Source organism: Muntiacus reevesi, chromosome 20, assembly GCF_963930625.1.
Source record: "Muntiacus reevesi chromosome 20, mMunRee1.1, whole genome shotgun sequence".
In the NCBI taxonomy this organism is placed as follows: domain Eukaryota; kingdom Metazoa; phylum Chordata; class Mammalia; order Artiodactyla; family Cervidae; genus Muntiacus; species Muntiacus reevesi.
The window spans coordinates 3046000-3066167 of record NC_089268.1 but is presented as its reverse complement, the minus strand read 5'-3'; the positions used below and the strand labels follow the sequence as shown (position 1 = coordinate 3066167).

General features: G+C 37.3%; 1 protein-coding gene across 2 annotated transcripts in view; it reads left to right on the top strand.

The window, feature by feature from the left end:
- The window catches only part of KHDRBS2 (KH RNA binding domain containing, signal transduction associated 2), a 682130-nt gene that overhangs the window by 358746 nt on the left and 303216 nt on the right, over positions 1–20168 (top strand). For both annotated transcript variants that reach the window (XM_065912995.1, XM_065912996.1), the window contains exon 4: positions 4743–4889. In XM_065912995.1, coding sequence (XP_065769067.1) covers positions 4743–4889 — 147 coding nt within the window. The remainder of the gene's footprint in view (positions 1–4742; positions 4890–20168) is intronic.

The following is a 20168-nucleotide window of genomic DNA, read 5'->3' as shown; positions in this document are numbered from 1 at the left end:
CTGATCCAGTCTTGGAAGATTGAACTTTTCTAAGAATCTGTCCATTTCTTCCAGGTTATCAATTTTATTGCCATATAGTTGTTCATAATAGTCTTTCGCAATCCTTTGTATTTCTGTGTTGTCTGTTTTAACCTCTCCTTTTTCATTTCTAATTTTGTTGACTTTATTCTCTCTTTTTTTCTTGATGAGTCTGGCTAAAGGTTTGTCACTATTGTTTATCTTCTCAAAGAACCAACTTTTAGTTTTATTAGTCTTTATTGTTGCTTTCATTTTATTTTCATTTATTTATGCTCAGTTTTTATGATTTCTTTCCTTCTACTAATTTTGAGACTTTTTATTCTTTATTCTACAGTTGTTTCAGGTATATATTTAGGTTGTCTGTTCAATGTTTTTCTTGTTTCTTGAGGTAGGATTGCATTGCTATAAACTTCCCTCTTAGAACTCCTTTTGCTGCATAGATTTTGAACTGTTGTCTTTTCCTTGTCATTTGTTTATAGACTTTTTTTTTAAATTTCCCTTTTGATTTCTTCAGTAAAGTATTGGTTATTTAGAAATGTATTGTTTAATCTCCATGTGTTTATATTTTATACAGGTTTTCTCTTGTAATTGATGTCTACTTTTATAGCATTGTGGTCAGAGAAGATGTTTGACACAATTCCAATTTTCTTAAATTTACTGAGGTTTGATTTGTGACCCTAGATGTGATCTATCCGGGAGAATGTTCCATGTGCACTTCAGAATATGTATTCTTCTGCATTTGAATGGAATGTCCTAAAGATATCAATGAGATCCATCTCATATAGTGTATCATTTAAGACTTGTGTTTCCTTAATTAATTATCTGTTTTGATGATCTGTCCATTGGTGTGAGTGGGGTTTTAAAGTCTCCTATTATTATTGTTATTATTATTGGGAGAAATATCAATAACCTCAGATATGCAGATGACACCACCCTTATGGCAGAAAGTGAAGAAGAACTAAAAATCCTCTTGATGAAAGTGAAAGAGGAGAGTGAAAAAGTTGGCTTAAAGCTCAACATTCAGAAATCTAAGATCATGGCATCTGTTCCCATCACTTCATGGCAAATAGATGGGGAGACAGTGTAAACAGTGGCTGATTTATTTTGAGGGGGCTCCAAAATCACTGCAGATGGTGATTGCAGCTGTGAAATTAAAAGACACTTACTTCTTGGAAGGGAAGTTATGACCAACCTAGACAGCATATTAAAAAGGAGAGACATTACTTTGTCAACAAAGGTCCATCTAGTCAAGGCTATGGTTTTTCCAGTGGTCATGTATAGATGTGAGAGTTGTACTATAAAGAAAACTGAGCACAGAAGAATTGATGCTTTTGAACTGTGGTGTTGAGATGACTCTTGAGAGTCTCTTGGGCTGCAAGGAGATCCAACCAGTCCATCCTAAAGGAGATCAGTCCTGGGTGTTTATTGGAAGGACTGATGTTGAAACTGAAGCTCCAATACTTTGGCCACCTGATGTGAAGAGCTGACTCATTGGAATAGACCCTGATGCTGAGAAAGATTGAGAGCGGGAGGAGAAGGGGATGACAGAGGATGAGATGGCTGGATGGCATCACTGACTCAATGGACATGGGTTTGGCAAGACTACAGCAGTTGGTGACGGATAGGGAGACCTGGCATGCTGCGGTTCATGGGGTCACAAAGAGTCAGACACGACTGAGTGACTGAACTGAACTGAACTGATTATTATTGTGTTACTATTAATTCCTCCTTTTATGTCTGTTAGTGTTTGTCTCATGTATTGAGGTGCTCCTATGTTGGGGGCTTAGATATTTACAATTGCTATGTCTTCCTCTTGGATTGATCCCTTGAAGGTTATGTGATGTCCTTCTTTATCTCTTGTAATCTTTATTTTAAGGTCTATTTTGTCTGATATGAGGATTGCTACTCCAGCTTTCTTTTGCTTCCCATTTGCATGGAATATATTTTTTCATCCTATCTCTTTCAGTCTATATGTGTCTTTAGGTCTGAAGTGGGTTTCTTGCAGACAGCATATGTTTGGGTCTTGTTTTTGTATTCATTAAGCCAGTCTGTGTCTTTTGGTTGGAGCATTTAATCCATTTACATTTAAAGTAATTATTGATATATATGTTCCTATTGCCATTTTCTTTTTCTACTCTTGTGTTTCTTGAGTTTATAAGTCCTTTTAACATTTGTTGTAAAGCTAGTTTGGTGGTACTGAGTTCTCTTAACTTATGCTTGTCTGAAAGCTTTTTGTTTCTCCATCAATTTTGAATGAGATCCTTGCTCGGTACAGTAATCTTTGTTGTATATTTTCCCCATACTTTAAGTATATCTTGCCATTCCCTTCTGGCCTGCAGAGTTCCTGTTGAAAGATCAGCTCTTAAACATAAGGGGTTTCCCTTGCATTTTACTTGTTGTTTTTCCCTTAATCCCTTTAATATTCTTTCTTTGTGTTTAGTCTTTGTTAGTTTGATTAGTATGAGTCTTGGCATATTTCTGCTTGGGTTTACCCTGTATGTGACTCTGTGCCTCTTGAACTTGATTGACTATTTCCTTTTTCATGCTGGGGAGATTTTCAACTATAATCTCTTCAAAAATTTTCTCATACACTTTCTTTCTCTATTATTCTTCTGGGACCCCTATAATTTCAATGTTTTTGTGTTTGATTTTGTTCCAGAGATCTCTGAGACTATCCTCAGTTCTTTTCATTCTTTTTACTTTATTCTGCTCTTCAGGAGTTATTTCCACCATTATATCTTCCAACTCACTGATTCATTCTTCTGCTTCAGATATTCTGCTATTTATTCCTTTTAGAGTATTTTTAATTTCTGTAATTGTGTTGTTTGTCTCTTTATGTTTATTCTTTAATTATTCTAGGTCTTTGTTAATTGATTCTTGCATTTCCTCCATTCTCTTTTTAAGCTTTTTGATCATCTGTACTATCATTATTCTGAATTTTTTTTCAGATAGTTTGCCTATTTCCTCTTCATTTGTTTGGACATCTGTGTTTCTAGTTTGTTCCTTCATTTGTGTAGTATTTCTCTGCCTTTTCATCATTTTTTTTTTCTAACATATTGTGTTTGAGGTCTCCTTTTCTCAGGCTTCAAGTTTGAATTCTTCCTTCCTCTTTGTTTCTGCTTTCCTAAGGTTAGTTCAGTTGTCTGTGTAAGCTTTGTATAGGGTGAGCTTTGTGCTGAGTTTTGTGTATGTGTGTGTTTGTTTGTTTTTCCTCTGACGGACAAGGCTGAGTGAGGTGGTAATCTTGTCTACTGATGATTAGGTTTGTATTTTTGTTTTGTTTGTTGTTTAGATGAGTCGTCTTGCACAGGTGGTTGTGTGATACCACGTATTGTATTCAAGTAATTTCTTTTATGTGAGTTCTCACTATTTGATACTCCACAGGGTTAGTTCTCTGGTAGTCTGGAGTCTTGGAGTCAGTTCTCGCTCTAGAAAGGCTCAGGCCTTGTTCTCTTTGTAAGTTCAAAATGAGAATTATTTCTGATTTCTCAGAAATCTTGTCTGACAGAAAAGGTCCTGAAGTGATGCTCTCATTGTATGTGCATCCACGAGGCAGGAATCAGCAGCAATCCTATTATTTTATTATTATTATTATTATTATTATTATTATTATCCTTTGAAATTTAGTGAATCGCTAGTTTGGGAGAGGAGAAACAAGAAAAGTAAAATAAAATTAGTGTTATTTATGGTAACTTTTGAGCTTCTCAGGTGGCTCGGCAGATTAGCAATCCATCTATAATTCAGGAGACTCAGGTTCGACCCCTGGGTCAGGAAGATTCCTTGGAGCAGAGCATGACAACCCACCCCAGTATCATTTCCTGGAAAGTCTCATGAACAGAGGAGCCATGTAAGATACAACCTATAGGTTGCAAAGAGTCAGACATGACTGAGCAAGCATGTGTTAATTTTTCACTGAATTTTTCTTCCCTGAAATCTTTGCAAAATGAGCTGGACTTGAGTCCCAACTTTGCTGAGGTTACTTAAGTCTTTTAAACTCAATATCCTAGTTTGAATTATGTGAATGTTATGCAAGGTTATTGAAAAATTAGAGATGACACAAGTAAAAATCTTTGCACAAGGGAGTAAAGTCAGAAGCATCTGAACTGAACTGATCACTCATCTGTAATAACTCAGGTGCAGTGCTCACAAAAATCTGAGGGTATGCAGCTCACTCAGAATCAAGGCCAACATAATGCCTAACAGTCGTTGCTTTAACTTACTCCTATATGAGGTGGCAAATGATAGCAGAGTGATGGATAGGACCTGTTCCCATGGGGATGAGCCTGTGAGAGAAGCCTCTGTTTTGCTCACTTTCATGGAGAGCAAGTAACCATTTCACCACCTCTCAAAAAATATCTATAAAATCCTGGTTTTCTTAAAGAACAGTGGCATCATGGGTTCATTGCCTGCATATGATTACTTGTCAGACACAAAAACAATATTTTCCTTCCAGTGGAGTTAATGGCATTTCTGTCGCTTTTTTGGGAGGATTTAGCATTTTCATTTAGCTGATTAAAATGTGCAGTTAATTATTATGTCAGATTTTTTTAAAAAAATCGAACTCTTAAAAATTATTTTGAAATATTTAAATGACTTATGCCAGATTTTTACTTTCCACTTGGGAAAAATTTGCTTATATTATGTCCTTTTGTCGTCTCCTCAGTAAATGTTAAATCGATGTAAAATAAGTGGATTTGTATTTATAAAAATAACTTTTTTCACAGGAAGAAGAATTAAGAAAAAGTGGGGAAGCCAAGTATGCCCACTTGAGTGACGAACTTCATGTATTAATTGAAGTGTTTGCTCCACCGGGGGAGGCTTATTCACGTATGAGTCACGCATTGGAAGAGATTAAAAAATTTCTGGTTCCCGTAAGTATTTTTCATTTTTTACAAAGAAGTTACTCATCAGTTCCTATTAAAAATGTGCCTTTGATCTTCACTGACTTTCTAGAATAGAAATTTATGTTGCAGATTATTTATTTGTAGAGTTAATGTGAAAGTGGAAATAGAAGGGAATAAAAAAAGCACTTAGCACAGGCTCTGGCATGTTGCTACCAAGTGGTGATTTGGCAGTAGTTTTTCTTCCTCATGTTACATCCTGTGCGATCCTTCACAGCCATGAAGAGTAAGACAATTAACGCTAAAGCTTAAATACATAACTGAAGTTGTATACTTTTCTTTTGTTTCTTAATTGCTTGTTAGTTGACATATATTATTCATAATTTTTAATTAACAGAGAAAATATTTCCAGGTATAGTGGAAGAGGAAAGAGACTCAATATGCAATATGTGTAATGACAATGATAGTATTTGAAATGATTGTGTACTTTTATGCAATAGTATGCCAGGTGCTGACTCATTATAAAACATAATGTAAAATAATCAATATTAATAAAACTAAACATTTATTGACATCATGCAAAAGTCAGAAAGATAAAATCATTGCATTGTATGAGAGAAACAGAACATTCAGTGTTCAGAAAATGTAAGCCAGCATATTCAGGGTTGCATATTAAATAGAATTCTCTACTGATTTTCTAAGAAATAGAAGAAGGTTAAATAATGAATCTTTCTTAAAGATCAACAATTTAGCATTCCAGGAAAAGGTAGTTTGAACAGAAAGCTTGGCATCAGGCTCGGACCTGGAAATAAAATAATTAGAGAATGCTGAGTAAAGTTTTCTGGATTGTCCTGGCAGATGTCTTCAGCAGAGAGAGAAAAAGAGTAGCTGAGATTAATCTGTGCAATGAAGAAACCATATAGATTTCTAAACTAAGTAATAAACTCAGAGGAAATGTAGGTAAGATTCATTGACTGCCAGTAATTTTGAAAATAGGGGAAAAAAACCCAGAATTTCACAACAGAAAAGTATAAAAATATAACCACACAACCTATTTATATGCCCAGTTTTAAAATTTCTGTCAAGACGAGGTTATAGAATAATCCCATACCACTCTGATTATTCCATAACTTTATATGCACCCAGAATTTCTGCCCAATTTACTATCTGGCACTTATCTGAACACCTTCCTAAATAGATCCTGCATTTCTTAAGAATGGGCATGCTATGTCCTCTCTTCCTTTTGTTTTTGAACTAAATGCCTGGTGCTGTTGGGTAAATAGTTTTACTATATTTAGCTCAGACCAGCCCGACCTCTGGTGATCTAAGTGGTATCAAAAAGGCTAGAACTGCCTGCATTACTAATTCCTTTTGGGACTGTAGACAAGTCGGTTAAATTTCCACAACTTTAGCTTCAGTTCCATTCAGGTGCTCAGTTGTGTCTGATTCTTTGTGACCCCATGGACTACAGCACGCCAGACTTCCCTGTCCTTCACCAACTCCTGGAGCTTGCTCAAAATCGTGTCCATCGAGTCAGTGATGCCATCCAACCATCTCATCTTCTGTCGCCCCCTTCTCCTCATGCCTTCAATCTTATCCAGCATCAGGGTCTTTTCCAAAGAGTCAGTTATTCGAATCAGGTGACCAAAGGATTGGAGTTTCAGCTTTGGCATCAATCCTTCCCGTAAATATTCAGGACTGATTTCCTTTAGGATTGACTTTAGCTTATTCATCTTTAAAAAGAAGGTAGTAATAATAGGTATTGTGAATACTAAAAATAGCAGATATTGTTATTGTGAATAATAATAATAACAGGCACTGTGAATATTAAATGGGGTAGTGCATATGAAAGGACAGAAAATTATAAAGGATGATATATGTTTTATTATATATTATATGTAAGTAAATTGGCTTTTTCAATCTATTATTGTAGTAGAATCTTGGAATGATGTTTTGAAGTGAAGTATGTAAGATGAAATACTATTTCATTACTACAAGATTTTAGACCTAGGCTGTAGGCTTGGTTGACCCCATTTTATTACAAATACCAGTGATACATTTCACTTACTTCTTGGACTTCTTGATACTTGTAATCATTTCATTTATTTCTTCTCCACTGAATTATGCTCTGTGAGGGCAGGACTGGCCAAGCCTCTCATACTCCCCACATTTAGGGTCGTGCCTGGCACAGTAACTGTTTGATAGTCTGACAGACAGAGTCACTGGGGATGACGCAGGGGGTTAAACAGCTCTCTGGGTGAGATCTGGGGAACGGTCAACATGCTCTCCCTAAACAGATCTACGTGTAGGCTGAAAACCTTCCTTTGGTCAGCGTGTTCTGCTCCTGCTTCCTCTCAATATTATCTCTGCCCATCCAGTCGTTCCACACTGTGCATCCAACATTCCAGGCTTCCTCTTTACCAAGGGCCTTTGACGATTCTTCTCCAAATTATTGACAGCAGGTCCCAGCTCGCAGGGTAGCACAGCAGGAAATCCTTCCCTCACCATACAGTCTAAGCAGCCTCCCTGTACTTGTAGAGCCCTGTTATATTGTGTCTGCAACACCATCTGACACTCAATTTCTGCAGTTCACTGTCCTGTCACTCCCTGGCCCTCTTCACTTATCTATTTTCCTCATAACTTGGCGTCAGGTACATAAGGAAGCACTTAATGCATATGTTTTATGAATGAATAAGCTTTAAAAATATTCAGATACCTCTCAATGTTGAATTAGCAAATTTTACAATCAGTGAAGCAATTCTATTTGGTAAATGTTGCCCATTTTGCTTTGCTGGTCTCAGCCCCAGGCAGAGGATAGCAGCTGTGTGTTTCACTCATCATCAGAACTGCAAGGGGTAAAAATTAACTGCCACTTCTTTTTCATTTATCTGGAATCACTTAGTGATTCAGGTTTCTTTTGACATTTATATGAAGGTCCATAGAAATGCTAACACATCAAGATACTAATATTTATAAACATTGCAGTGAAGAATTATACCCAGGAAGAGGTAAGCTGAAACAACACAGAAGGCTACTGTCAGATGAAGCCCACTGACATCAGATTCCTCTGTACATGTTACATCACACTACATGCAGCATCTTACCATGGTTAAAACCTTCACCTCTATCTGTGTCACTCAACATCTATACAACTTGTCCTACAATGGACTATAATCATCTAAGACTGTCAACTGTAGAACATATAACTCAATATTATTGCTGTGGGGAAAATTTCCAGTTGGATGGTTTCCATTCAGTCTTATCAAAACAAGTAGAGTGACAGGTCAATAAAGCATCAATAAATTGAACTCTGCTGATTTTAAATCTCTAATGCTTTGAGAAGGTACTATGTTAAAGACTTCCATGTATTAGCTACTTTGTCTTGCAAACAAGGTTACAAGTATCAAACAAATCATTTGAAAAATAATGACAAAAGGGATATAAAACCCTAAACTAATATATATTTCAATATGTGAATGCCCTATGTGAATGCCCTTCTCCTTACTTTATAAGATATAAAAGGAAACAAGTATTGCCATTATTACATATTGTAACACTCCTTGTAACAAAGCATTGACTGGCTTGATCTCATTGCAATCCATGGGACTCTCAAGAATCTGCTCCGACACCATAGTTTGAAAACATCTGTTCTTCTGCACTCAGCCTTCTTCATGGCCCAACTCTCAATCTCTACGACTACTAGAAACATCACAGCTTTGACTGTATGGAACTTTGTTGGCAAAGTGGTCTCTGCTTTTAATTTGCTGTCTAGGTTTGTCATAGCTTTACTTCCAAGGAGCAAGTGTCTTGTAATTTCATGGCTGCAGTCACTGTCCACAGTGATTTTGAAGCCCAATAAAAGAAAATCTCTTACTGTTTCTAATCACCCCCCTTCTATTTGTCATGAAGTGATGGAACAAGATGACATGATTTTTTATTTTTTGAATGTTGAGTTTTAAGCCAGGTTTTTCACTCTCTTTGACCTTCCTCAAGAGGCTCTTTAGTTCTTCTTCACTTTCTGCCATTAAGGTGGTGTCATCTGCATAGCTGAGATTATATTTCTCCTGGAAATCTTGATTCCAGCTTGTGCTTCATCCAGCCTGGCATTTTGCTTGATGTACTCTGCATATAAGTTAAATAATCAGGGTGACAACATATAGCCTTGATATACTTACTGCCTTCCCAATTTTGAACCAGTCAGTTGTTCTGTGTCCAGTTCTAAGTGTTGCATCTTGACCCATAAACAAGATTATCAGGAGGCAGGTGAGAAGGTCTAGTATTCCTGTGTCTTTAATAATTTCCCAGTTTATTGTGATCCACAAAGTCAATGGCTTTAGCATAATCTGTGGAGAAAAATTAGATGATTTTCTGCAAGATTCTCTTGCTTTCCCTATGATCCAATGGATGTTGGCAATTTAATCTCTGTTCCTCCGCCTTCTCTAAACCCAGCTGGTACTCCTTGAAGTTCTTCGTCAATGTACTACTGAAGCCTACCTTGAAGGATGTTGTACATTATCTTCCTAGCATGTGAAATGAGCACAATTGTATGGCAGTTAGCATTTCCTTTCTTTGGGACTGGAAAGAAAAGTGACCTGTTCCCATGCTGTGAACACTGCTGAATTTTCTAAATTTGCTAACATACCGAGTGCAGTATTTTAACAGCACCATCTTTTAGGATTTGAAATAGCTCAACTGGAATTCTGTCACCTCCACTAGCTTTGTTTGTAGTAATGCTTCCTGAGGCCCACTTGACTTCACACTCCAGGATGTCTGGCTCTAGATGAGTGACCACAAAACTGTGGTTGTTTAGGTCATCAAGACCTTTTTTGTACAGTTCTTCTGTGTATTCTTGCCATCTCTTCTTAATCTCTTCTGCTTCTTTGAGGTCCTTACAGTTTCTGGCATTTATCACAGCCATCCTTGCATGAAATGGTCCCTTGATACCTCCAATTTTCTTGAAGACATATCTAGTTTTTTTCCCATTCTATTGTTTTCCTCTATTTCTTTTCATTGTTTATTTAAGAAGGCCTTCTTATCTCTCCTTGCTATTCTCTGGAACTCTGCATTCACTGGAGCATATCTTTACTTTTCTCCCAGCCTTTCCCCTCTGTTTCTTCCTCAGTTAAATATAAATCTGCCTGAGACAATCGCTTTGCCATCTTGCATTCCTTTTTCTTTGGGATGGTTTTGGTCACTGCCTCCTGTACAGTGTTATGAACCTATATCCGTAGTTCTTCAGGCACTCTGTCTACCAGATCTAATCCCTTAAATTTATTTGTTACCTCCACTGTATAATCAAAAGAGATTTGATTTAGGTCATACCTGAATGGCCTATTGCTGTTCCCTACTTTCTTCAATTTAAGCCTGAGTTTTGCAATGAGGGGGCTTCCCTTGTGGCTCAGCTGGTAAAGAATCCACCTGCAATGTGAGAGACCTGGGTTTGATCCCTGGGTTAGGAAGATCCCCTGGAGAAGGTAAAGGCTACCCACTCCAGTCTTCTGGCCTGGAGAATTCACAAAGAGTCAGACAGGACTGAGTGACTTTCACTTTCACTGTTGCATTGAGGAGCTCATGAGAGTGTATAGATTCTCCATCTTTAGCTGCGAAGAATATACTCAATCTGCTTTTGATATTGACCTTTTGATGATTTCCGTGGATAGAGTCATCTCTCGTGTTGTGTGAAAAGATTGTTTGCTATGACCAATCTGTTCTCTTGGCAAAGCTCAGTTACCTTTGCCCTACTTCACTTGGTACTCTAAGAGCAAACTTGCCTGTTAATCTAGGTTTCTCTTCCTACTATTGCATTCTAATCCCCTGTGTCTAAAAGGATATCTTTTTTTTTTTTTTTCTTTTTCTTTTTTTGGTATTAGATTTAGGTCTTGTAAGTCTTCATAGAACCAGTCAGCTTCAGCTTCTTCAGGATTAATGATTGGAGCATAGACTTGGATTACTGTGATGTTGAATTGTTTGCCTTGGGAATGAACCAAGGGCATCCAGTAATTTTTGAGATTGCACCCCATTCCTGCATTTTGGACACTTTGGTTGACCATGATGGCAATTCCATTTCTTCTAAGGGATTCTTGCCCATAGTTATTAATATAATGATAATCTGAATTAAATTTGCTCATTCCTGTCCATTTTAGTTCACTGATTCTTAAGATGTCAGTGTTCACTCTTTCCATCTCCTGCTTGGCCATGTCCTATTTACCTTGACCCATGGATGTAACATTCCAGGTTCCTTTGCAGTATTGTTATTTACAGCATCAGACTTTACTTTCACCACTGGACATGTCCACAACTGAGGTCATTTCCCCTTTGGCTCAGGCACTTCCTTCTTTCTGGAGTGATTACTAATTGCCCTCTGCTCTTCCCCAGTAGCATTTTGGATAGTTTCTGATCTGATCAGGCTCATCTTCCACAGTGTCATATCTTTTTGTATTTTCATACTGTTCATTGAGTTCTCGAGGCAAGAATATTGAAGTGTTTACCATTCCTTCCTCCAGTGGACAATGTGTTGTCAGAAATCTTCACTATGACCCATCTGTCTTGGGTGGCCCTGCATGGCATAGCTTATGACTTCATTGACTTGTGCAAGCCCTTTCACCACAACAAGGCTGTTAACGATGAAGGGGAGATTTTCATGTGCTGAAAAAGGATTTATAGCATGTGGGTAGATTATAAACGTAAGAATATTTAGAAATAGATCTATTATAATAGAAGTATATAAAAATTCATACTATAGTTTTACTAAAAAGTAAAAAATATGGTCAAAGTGAATATATATGGAAAACAGTGTTTTAAATAAAAACCCACCAGCTAGCAAAAGCAATATTGGTATAGATCAAGACCATGAGTTGGGGCATGGCAGGTATGTTTTGTCCGACTGACAGAGAAGTTCACAGTACAAGGAAGCAACATCCTTTAAGCAAGAGAATGATGCAGAATGGAGTAAAACAGTAACATTCAGTGCAGAGGGGAAAGAGAACTCACAACCTGAATGTCATCTTTCATTATTATGGTGGCTGTTACAATGTTGTCAAGGGTCCACAGATTTCTGTCTTCCAAATCAGTGAATTCCCTTTTATTTCCCATTATTAACCATGCCCAGTAGTGTATTGGACACCTTTTGACCTATGGGGCTCATTTTCCAGTGTGATATCTTTTTGCCTTTCCCTACATGAAATTAAAAGATGCTTGCTTCTTGGAAGAAAAGCTATGACAAATCTAGACAGCATTTTAAAAAGCAGAGACATTAATTTTCTGACAAGGGTCCATATAGTCAAAGCTATGATTTTTCCAGTAGTCACATATGGATATGGGAGTTAGACCATAAAGAAGGCTGAGGACTGTAGAACTCATGTTTTCAAACTATGGTGTTGGAGAAGATTCTTGAGAGTCTCTTGGACTGTAAGGAGATTAAACCAGTAAATCCTAAAGAAAATCAGTCATGAATGTCCATTGGAAGGACTGATTCTGAAGCTGAAGCTCCAGTGTTTTGGCCACCTGATGCAAAGACCAGACTCATTGGAAAAGAGCCTGATGCTGGGAAAGATTGAAGGTAGGAGGAGAAGGAGACGACAGAAGATGAGATGTCTGGATGGCATCACTAACTCAATGTACATAAGTCTGAGCAAGCTCTAGGAGATGGTGAAGGACAGGAAAGCCTGGCATGCTGCAGTCCATGGGGTTGCAGAGTTGGACATAACTGAGCAACTGAACAAAAACAACTGTTCATGGGTTGTCACTGCAAAAATAATACAGTGATTTGCCATTCCCTCCTCCAGTGGACCACGTTTTGTCAGAACTCTTCTCCATTATCTGTCTGGCCTGGATGATCCTGCACGTCATAGCTCAGAGATTCACTCAATTATGCAAGTCCTTTCACCACAAAAAGGCTGTGATGCTTTAAGGAGAAAACACTCCAGCTGTGGATGTGTCTGGTGTTGAAAGTAAAGTCCAATGCTGTAAAGAATAATATTGCATAGGAACCTGGAGATTTAGGTCCATAAATCAAGTTGGATGCACTTAAGCAGGAAGTGGCAACAGCGAACAATGGCATCTTAGAAATTAGTGAACTAAAATTGATAGAGGATGAGCAAATTTAATTCAGATGACAATTATACTACCATAAGAATCCCTTAGAATAAATGAAATTACCTTTATGGTCAACAGAAGAGTCCAAAATACATTATTTGGTGCAGTCTCAAAAACAACAGGATGCCCTTGGTTCGTTTCCCAGGCAAACCATTCAGCGTCACAGTAACCCAAGTCTATGACTCAACCACTATTTCTGAAGAAGTTAAAGTTGACTGGTTCCATGAAGACTTACAAGACCTTCTAAATCTAATACTAGAAAAGATGTCCTTTTAATCAAAGGAAATTAGAATGCAAAAGTAGGAAGAGATACCTGGATTGACAGAAAAGTTTGGTCTTGAAATACCAAATGCAGCAGGACAAATGTAACTGAATTTTGTCAAAAGAACACATTGGTCATAGGAAACAACCTTTTCTAACAGCACAAGAGATGACTATATCCATGGAAATCACCAAAAGGTCAGTACCAAAAGCAGATTGAGTATATTATTTGCAGCCAAAGATGGAAATTTCCATCCAGTCACCAGATCAAGACATGGAGCTGACTGTGGCTCAGATCTTGAGCTCCTCATTGCAAAATTCAGATTAAATTGAAAAAAGTAAGGAAAACCACTAGGCCATTCAGGTATCACCTAAATCAAATCCCTTATGATTATACACTGGAGGTGACAAATAGATTCAAGAAATTAGATCTGGTAGACAGAGTGCCTGAAGAACTATGCATGGAATTTCACAACATTGTACAGGAAGCAGGGACTAAAACCATCCCAAAGAAATGCAAGGAGTCAAAGTAGTTGTCTCAGCAGGCTTTACAAAAAGCTGAGAAAATAAGAGAAGTGAAAGTCAAGGGAGAAAGGGAAAGGTATACACAAGTGAATGCAAAGTTCCAGAGGAGAGATAAGAAGGCCTTCTTAAATGAACAATGCAAATAAATGAAGGAAAACAATGAAACTGGAAAAACTAGATATCTCTTGAAGAAAATGGGAGATATCAAGGGAACTTTTCATCCAAACATGGACATGATAAAGAACAAAAGTGTTATGGATCTAACAGAAGCAGAAGAAATTAAGAAGAGATAGCAAGAATGCACACTGGAACTATTCAAAAAATTTCTTAATGACCCAGATAACCATGATGATGTGGTCACTCACCTAGAGACAGACATGCCAGAGTACAAAGTCAAGTGGGCCTTAGAAAATGTTGCTAGGAACAGAGCTACTGGAGGTGATGGAGTTCCAGCTGAGTTATTGAAAATCCTAAAACATGATGCTGTTAAAGTACTGCACACAATATATAAGCAAATTTGGAAAATTCATCAGTGGCCACGGGACTGAAAAATCTGTTTTCATTCCAATCCCAAGTTAAGGCAATGCCAAGAATGTTCAAACTTCCATGCAATTGTACTCATTTCACATACTAGTAGGTTTATACTCAAAATCTTTCAACCTAGGCTTCAGCAGTATATGAACTGGGAACTTCCAGATGTACAAGCTGGGTTTTGAAAAGGCAGAGGAATTAGAGGTCAAATTGACATCATTCATTGGTTCATATAGAAAGCATCAGTCAGTTCAGTTTAGTTCAGTCACTCAGTCATGTCTGACTCATTGTGACCCCATGGACATCAGCTTGCCAGGCCCCCCTGTCCATTACCAACTCCTAGAGTTTACCCAAACTCACCACTGAGTCAGTGATGCCATCCAACCATCTCATCCTCTGTTGTCCCTTTCTCCTCCCACCTTCAATCTTTTCCAGCATCAGGGTCTTTTCAAATGAGTCAGTTCTTCACATCAAGTGACCAAAATTTTGGAATTTCAGCTTCAACATGAGTCCTTCCAATGAACCCTCAGGACTGATCTCCTTTAGGATGGACTGGTTGCATCTCCTTGCAGTCCAAGGAACTCTCAAAAGTCTTCTCCAACACTGCAGTTCAAAAGCATCAATTCTTTAGTCTTCAGCTTTCTTTATAGTCCAACTCTCACATCTGTACATGACTACTGGAAAAACCATAGCATGGGAATTCAGAAAAACATCTACTTCTGCTTCATTGACAACACTAAAGCCTTTGACTGTTGGACCACCACAGACTGAAAAATACTTAAACAAATGAGAACACCAGACCATCTTATCTGAGAAACCTGTATGCCATCAAGAAGCAACAGTTAGAACCAGACATGGAACAATGCACTGGATCAGAATTTGGAAAGGAACATGACAAGACTGTATATTGCCACCCTGCTTATTTAATTCATATACAGAGTACATCATGTGAAATGTCAGGCTGGATGAATCACAATCTGGAATCAAGTTTGCCAGGAGAAATATCAACAACCTCAGATATGCAGATGATACCTTTCTAATGGCAGAAAGTGAAGCAGAACTAAACGGCCTCTTGAGGGGGGTGAAAGAGGAGAGAGAAAAAGCTGGCTTAAATATCAACATTAAAATAAGCTAAGACCATGACCTCCATTTCCATCACCAGCTGAGCCACAGGGGAAGCCCAAGAATACTGGAGTTGATAGCCTATCCCTTCACCAGTGGACCTTCCTGACCCAGGAATCAAACTTGAGACTCCTGCATTGCAGGCAGATTCTTTACCAATTGAGCTATAAGAGAAGCCCCCCAAACCCCATCACTTCATAGCAAATTGTAGGGGGAAAAGTAGAAGCAGTGACACTTTCCTTTCCTTGGGCTCCAAAATTACCGTGGATGGTGACTGCAGCCATTAAATTAAAAGATACTTGCTCCTTGGAAGCCATGCTATGATAAACTTCAGTTCAGTTCAGTCGCTCAGTCGCGTCTGACTCTCTGCGACCCCTTGAACTGTAGCACACCAGGCCTCCTGTCCATCACCAACTCCCGGAGTCCACCCAAACCCATGTCCATCGAGTCAATGATGCCATCCAACCATCTCATCCTCTGTCATCCCCTTCTCCTCCTGCCCTTAATCTTTCCCAACATCAGGGTCTTTTCCAATGAGTCAGCTCTTCACATCAGGCGGCCAAAGTATTGGAGTTTCAGCTTCAATATCAGTCCTTCCAATGAACACCCAGGACTGATCTCCTTGAGGATGGACTGGTTGGATCTCCTTGCAGTCCAAGGGATTCTCAAGAGTCTTCTCCAACACCACAGTCCAACTGTCACATCCATACATGACCACTGGAAAAACCATAGCCTTGACTAGACGGACCTTTGTTGGCAAAGTATTGTCTCTGCTTTTTATTATGCTGTCTGTGTTGGTCATAACTTTCCTTCCAAGGAGTAGGCGTCTTTTTATTTCATGACTTCAATCACCATCTGCAGTGATTTTGGAGCCCCCCTCCCAAAAAATAATTAAGTCAGCCACTGTTTCCACTGTTTCCCCATCTATCTTCCATGAAGCAATGGAACCGGATGCCATGATGTTAGTTTTCTGAATGTTGAGCTTTAAACCAACTTTTTCGCTCTCATCTTTCACTTTCATCAAGAGGCTCTTTTGTTCTTCTTCACTTTCTGCCATAAGAACGCATATTAAAAAGCATAGACATCACTTTGCCCACAAAGGTCCATAGAGTTCAAACTGTGGTCTTTTCAGTGGTCACATATGGATTGAAAGTGGGGCCATTAAGAAACCTGAGTGTCAACAAATTGATGCTTTCAAATTGTGGTGCTGGATAAGACTCTCAAGAGTTCCTTGATCTGCAAAGAGATCAAACCAGTCAATCCTAAAGGTAACCAGTCATGAATATTCTTTGGAAAGACTGATGCTGAAGTTGAAGCTCCAAAACTTTGGCCACCTAATGGGAAGAAGTGACTCATTGGAAAAGACCCTGATGCTGGGAAAGATTGAAGGCAAAAGAAGTGGGCACCAGAGGTTGAGATTGTTAGATTCCATCACTGACTCAATGAGCATGAATTTGAGCAAATCTCTGGAGATAGTGAAGTACAGGGGAGCCCGGCATACTGCAGTCCATGGGGTTACAAACTTCGGATACACTTAGCAACTGAACAACATCCACCATAATCTAGTAGTGTGGTAGTTAAGAGCCTAAATGGAAAGCCATGAATTTGTGTAGTTATTACTTGAGCAGAAATGTTTCTTGCATTGCTATAGCCCTGTGATCATATTTTGATTATATTTGGAAACATTTATAGTCATCTAATATTGAGTACTTCTTGTTTTCTGAAAAGTTATAATAGATAATACAGGCCAATTATTTTAAAAGAATTCAAAGTACTACTTTTTCTTAAAAGAGAAGTAATAATAACAATACTATAATCAATAATAAGATGGTTTATTATTAAGAATACATATGACATTATTATTATTAATATTACTATTAATGCCCAAGACTACTTTATTGTATTTATTGATTTACATAACCTGAGAAACAGATGGAGTCATCCATAGATACTTTCAGTGTGATTTTTCTACCAACCTTAATACAAGTGTTGTCTTAGGCCTCCCTATTACAGATAATCAAATGTTCACTTCATGCATCTAGGATCAGGATGTGATCATCTGCTTTCTATCTTAAGAAAAAAGTTATCACTAATTACATATGGTCTCATTTGATGCCAGGCCTCTGAATTCTCTAAGGCTACTGCTTTCATGAGCAGTGACTGCTTTTTAGATGCTCAGCATGATTCTCCCATTTCTACAAGTGCCTTGATTTCATGTTGATGAGTTACTTCTCCTGCATTAAGTGATATTATAATCAAAAGAACTGCCTTTCCAATTCCATATTTAGTCATTAACATGAAGGCTTAGCAGCATTTCTAATGAGTTATGTATGTTTTTCAGACTGCAGTTTCTAAGGATATAGGTTTGATCTCCAAGGGGAAAATCACCTCTTAATTTTACAGGATTCTAATATTAAGGGAAATCTTAGAGGATGAAATAGAAGTTGTGTATTTTATTTGAAACTTTACTGAATGCTAATCATGCACTTGTACTTAGCTGTATAATAAACACATGCTAACAACAGTCCATGCAAATACTGTTATTGATGGAAAAAAAGAGTCATTATTATTGAAGAATTTTATCCAAAGAAAGGAAACAAGTCAGAAAAGTACCTCAGTAGTCAGACTCTGTTAAACAAAATATATAAATTTTCGCTAAATAATTTAAATAAATAAAATAAATGACAGTTAATGAAAGATGAAAAGTTAATTTAAGTAACATAAGTGGTATTGTGTAATGCAAGACAGTTTGTTTAAATTCCAGGAATATTTCTGAGCATCAAATGTATGCCAAGCATGATTCTAAGAATTTGTGTTACATCAGATGCTGCCCTTGTAGAATTTAAGAGCCAGAAAACTGTTTTCAAAACTTAAAAGGTGAACATTATGGGGAAATATTTAGCAGAGTATTGGAAATAGGAGGCCAGGTTGGAAAATGAAGACAGTATGAACAATTAGTGATGATTGACCAGGCAACAGTGATCAAACAGAAAGTATTATTTCTAGAACCAAGAAAATCTATTGTTGATAAAGACTATTGCTTTACAGACAAGGGTAAATTATTCCTTGAGACAAAGAAAGTGAAAAGAGAGAAGGATGTGGATCAAAGAGATTGGTTGATCAGCTTCTTGAATGTTGATGACCCATATATTTCATGTTGACAAAATATATTGTCATGCAACAAGAAAAACTTATAGAGAATATCATATTTTTAAAATGAACATTTTTGCAAAATTATGTATTCCTGAAATGTGTCTTCAACTTTTGTTCTTGCAATTCGTTCTTACTTTTTACAGAGCTTATTTTGAAGCTCCACAAGATACAATGTAGCCTTTTTTTTTTTTAATATATATGTATTTTATTAAAGTATAGTTGACTTACAGTGTTTCAGGTGCACAGCGAGGTGATTCAGTTATACAAATACACACATATAACTTTGAAATTATTTCCCACCATAGGTTATTGCAAGATATTGACTATAGTGCCTATGCTCTACAGTAAGCCTTTGTTGCTTGTTGCATGTCTATTTTTAAATTAGAAACCTAGCATTCTTTTCATACTAAGTCAAACAAGTGGAACCAAAAAGTCATGAATTTTTTAGTGAGGCAAAAATTTGTAAGTTTTCTAAAACATATATATTGTACATATTTATATATATTTATGCAAAAGCTTTTCTACTACATCTGATAACCGATTGAGAAAGAACATAAAAAAAGAAAGAGAGAAATTAGAGAACATAAACTAAATGAAATGGGAGCACTGAATATGAAATAGAAAAAGTAAAACAAACTAGATATAAGATCATCATATAGTTCAATTGTTTTTAAACATGACTACTCACTAGAAACATCTGGGGCTCTCGAGAACAAAAGGATTATCTGAACATTTGTATTTTTCAAAAACTGTCAGATAATTCTGATGTGAATCTGGATTTTAAAAAGTGATTACCAATTTTCCTATTAGATGCTAGTTTTGGTGATGCAGGATTCTATTATTTTTCTGTTGACCAATCATGATACAATGGTACTAAGAGAGTAACAGTTACATACTCACAATAGTAAAAGATGTTTATCAGGTTTCACAATCAGTAGATAGACAAAAAATAAAAGATAATTACAATTGCAAGCCATAATGAGAACATGATTAACTTAACAATATAAAATTATTACACACAATTTGGGGGTTCAAGCAGAGTAATGTGGTAAGTGAAAGTGCATATATGCATGTGTTTTCATCCACCCAGTCACAATATGCCTTTTCGTTGGTGCATTTAATCTATTTGCATTTAAGGTAAATATTGATAGAAATGATCCTATTGCTGTTTTTTTTTTTTCTCAGTTCTTGCGTTTATTATTTTCATCTATGTTTTTTTTTTTAATTTTATTTTTCAGTGGGTTTTGTCATACATTGATATGAATCAGCCATAGAGTTACACGTATTCCCCATCCCGATCCCTCCTCCCACCTCCCTCTCCACCCAATTCCTCTGGGTCTTCCCATCCCACCAGGCCCGAGCACTTGACTCATGCATCCCACCTGGGCTGGTGATCTGTTTCACCATAGATAATATACATGCTGTTCTTTCGAAACATCCCACCCTCTACAAACAATAAATGCTGGAGAGGGTGTGGAGAAAAGGGAACCCTCTTACACTGTTGGTGGGAATGCAAACTAGTACAGCCACTATGGAAAACAGTGTGGAGATTTCTTAAAAAACTGAAAATAGAACTGCCTATTACTGTTTTACTTATTACTTTGGGGTTTATTTTCTGTAGGT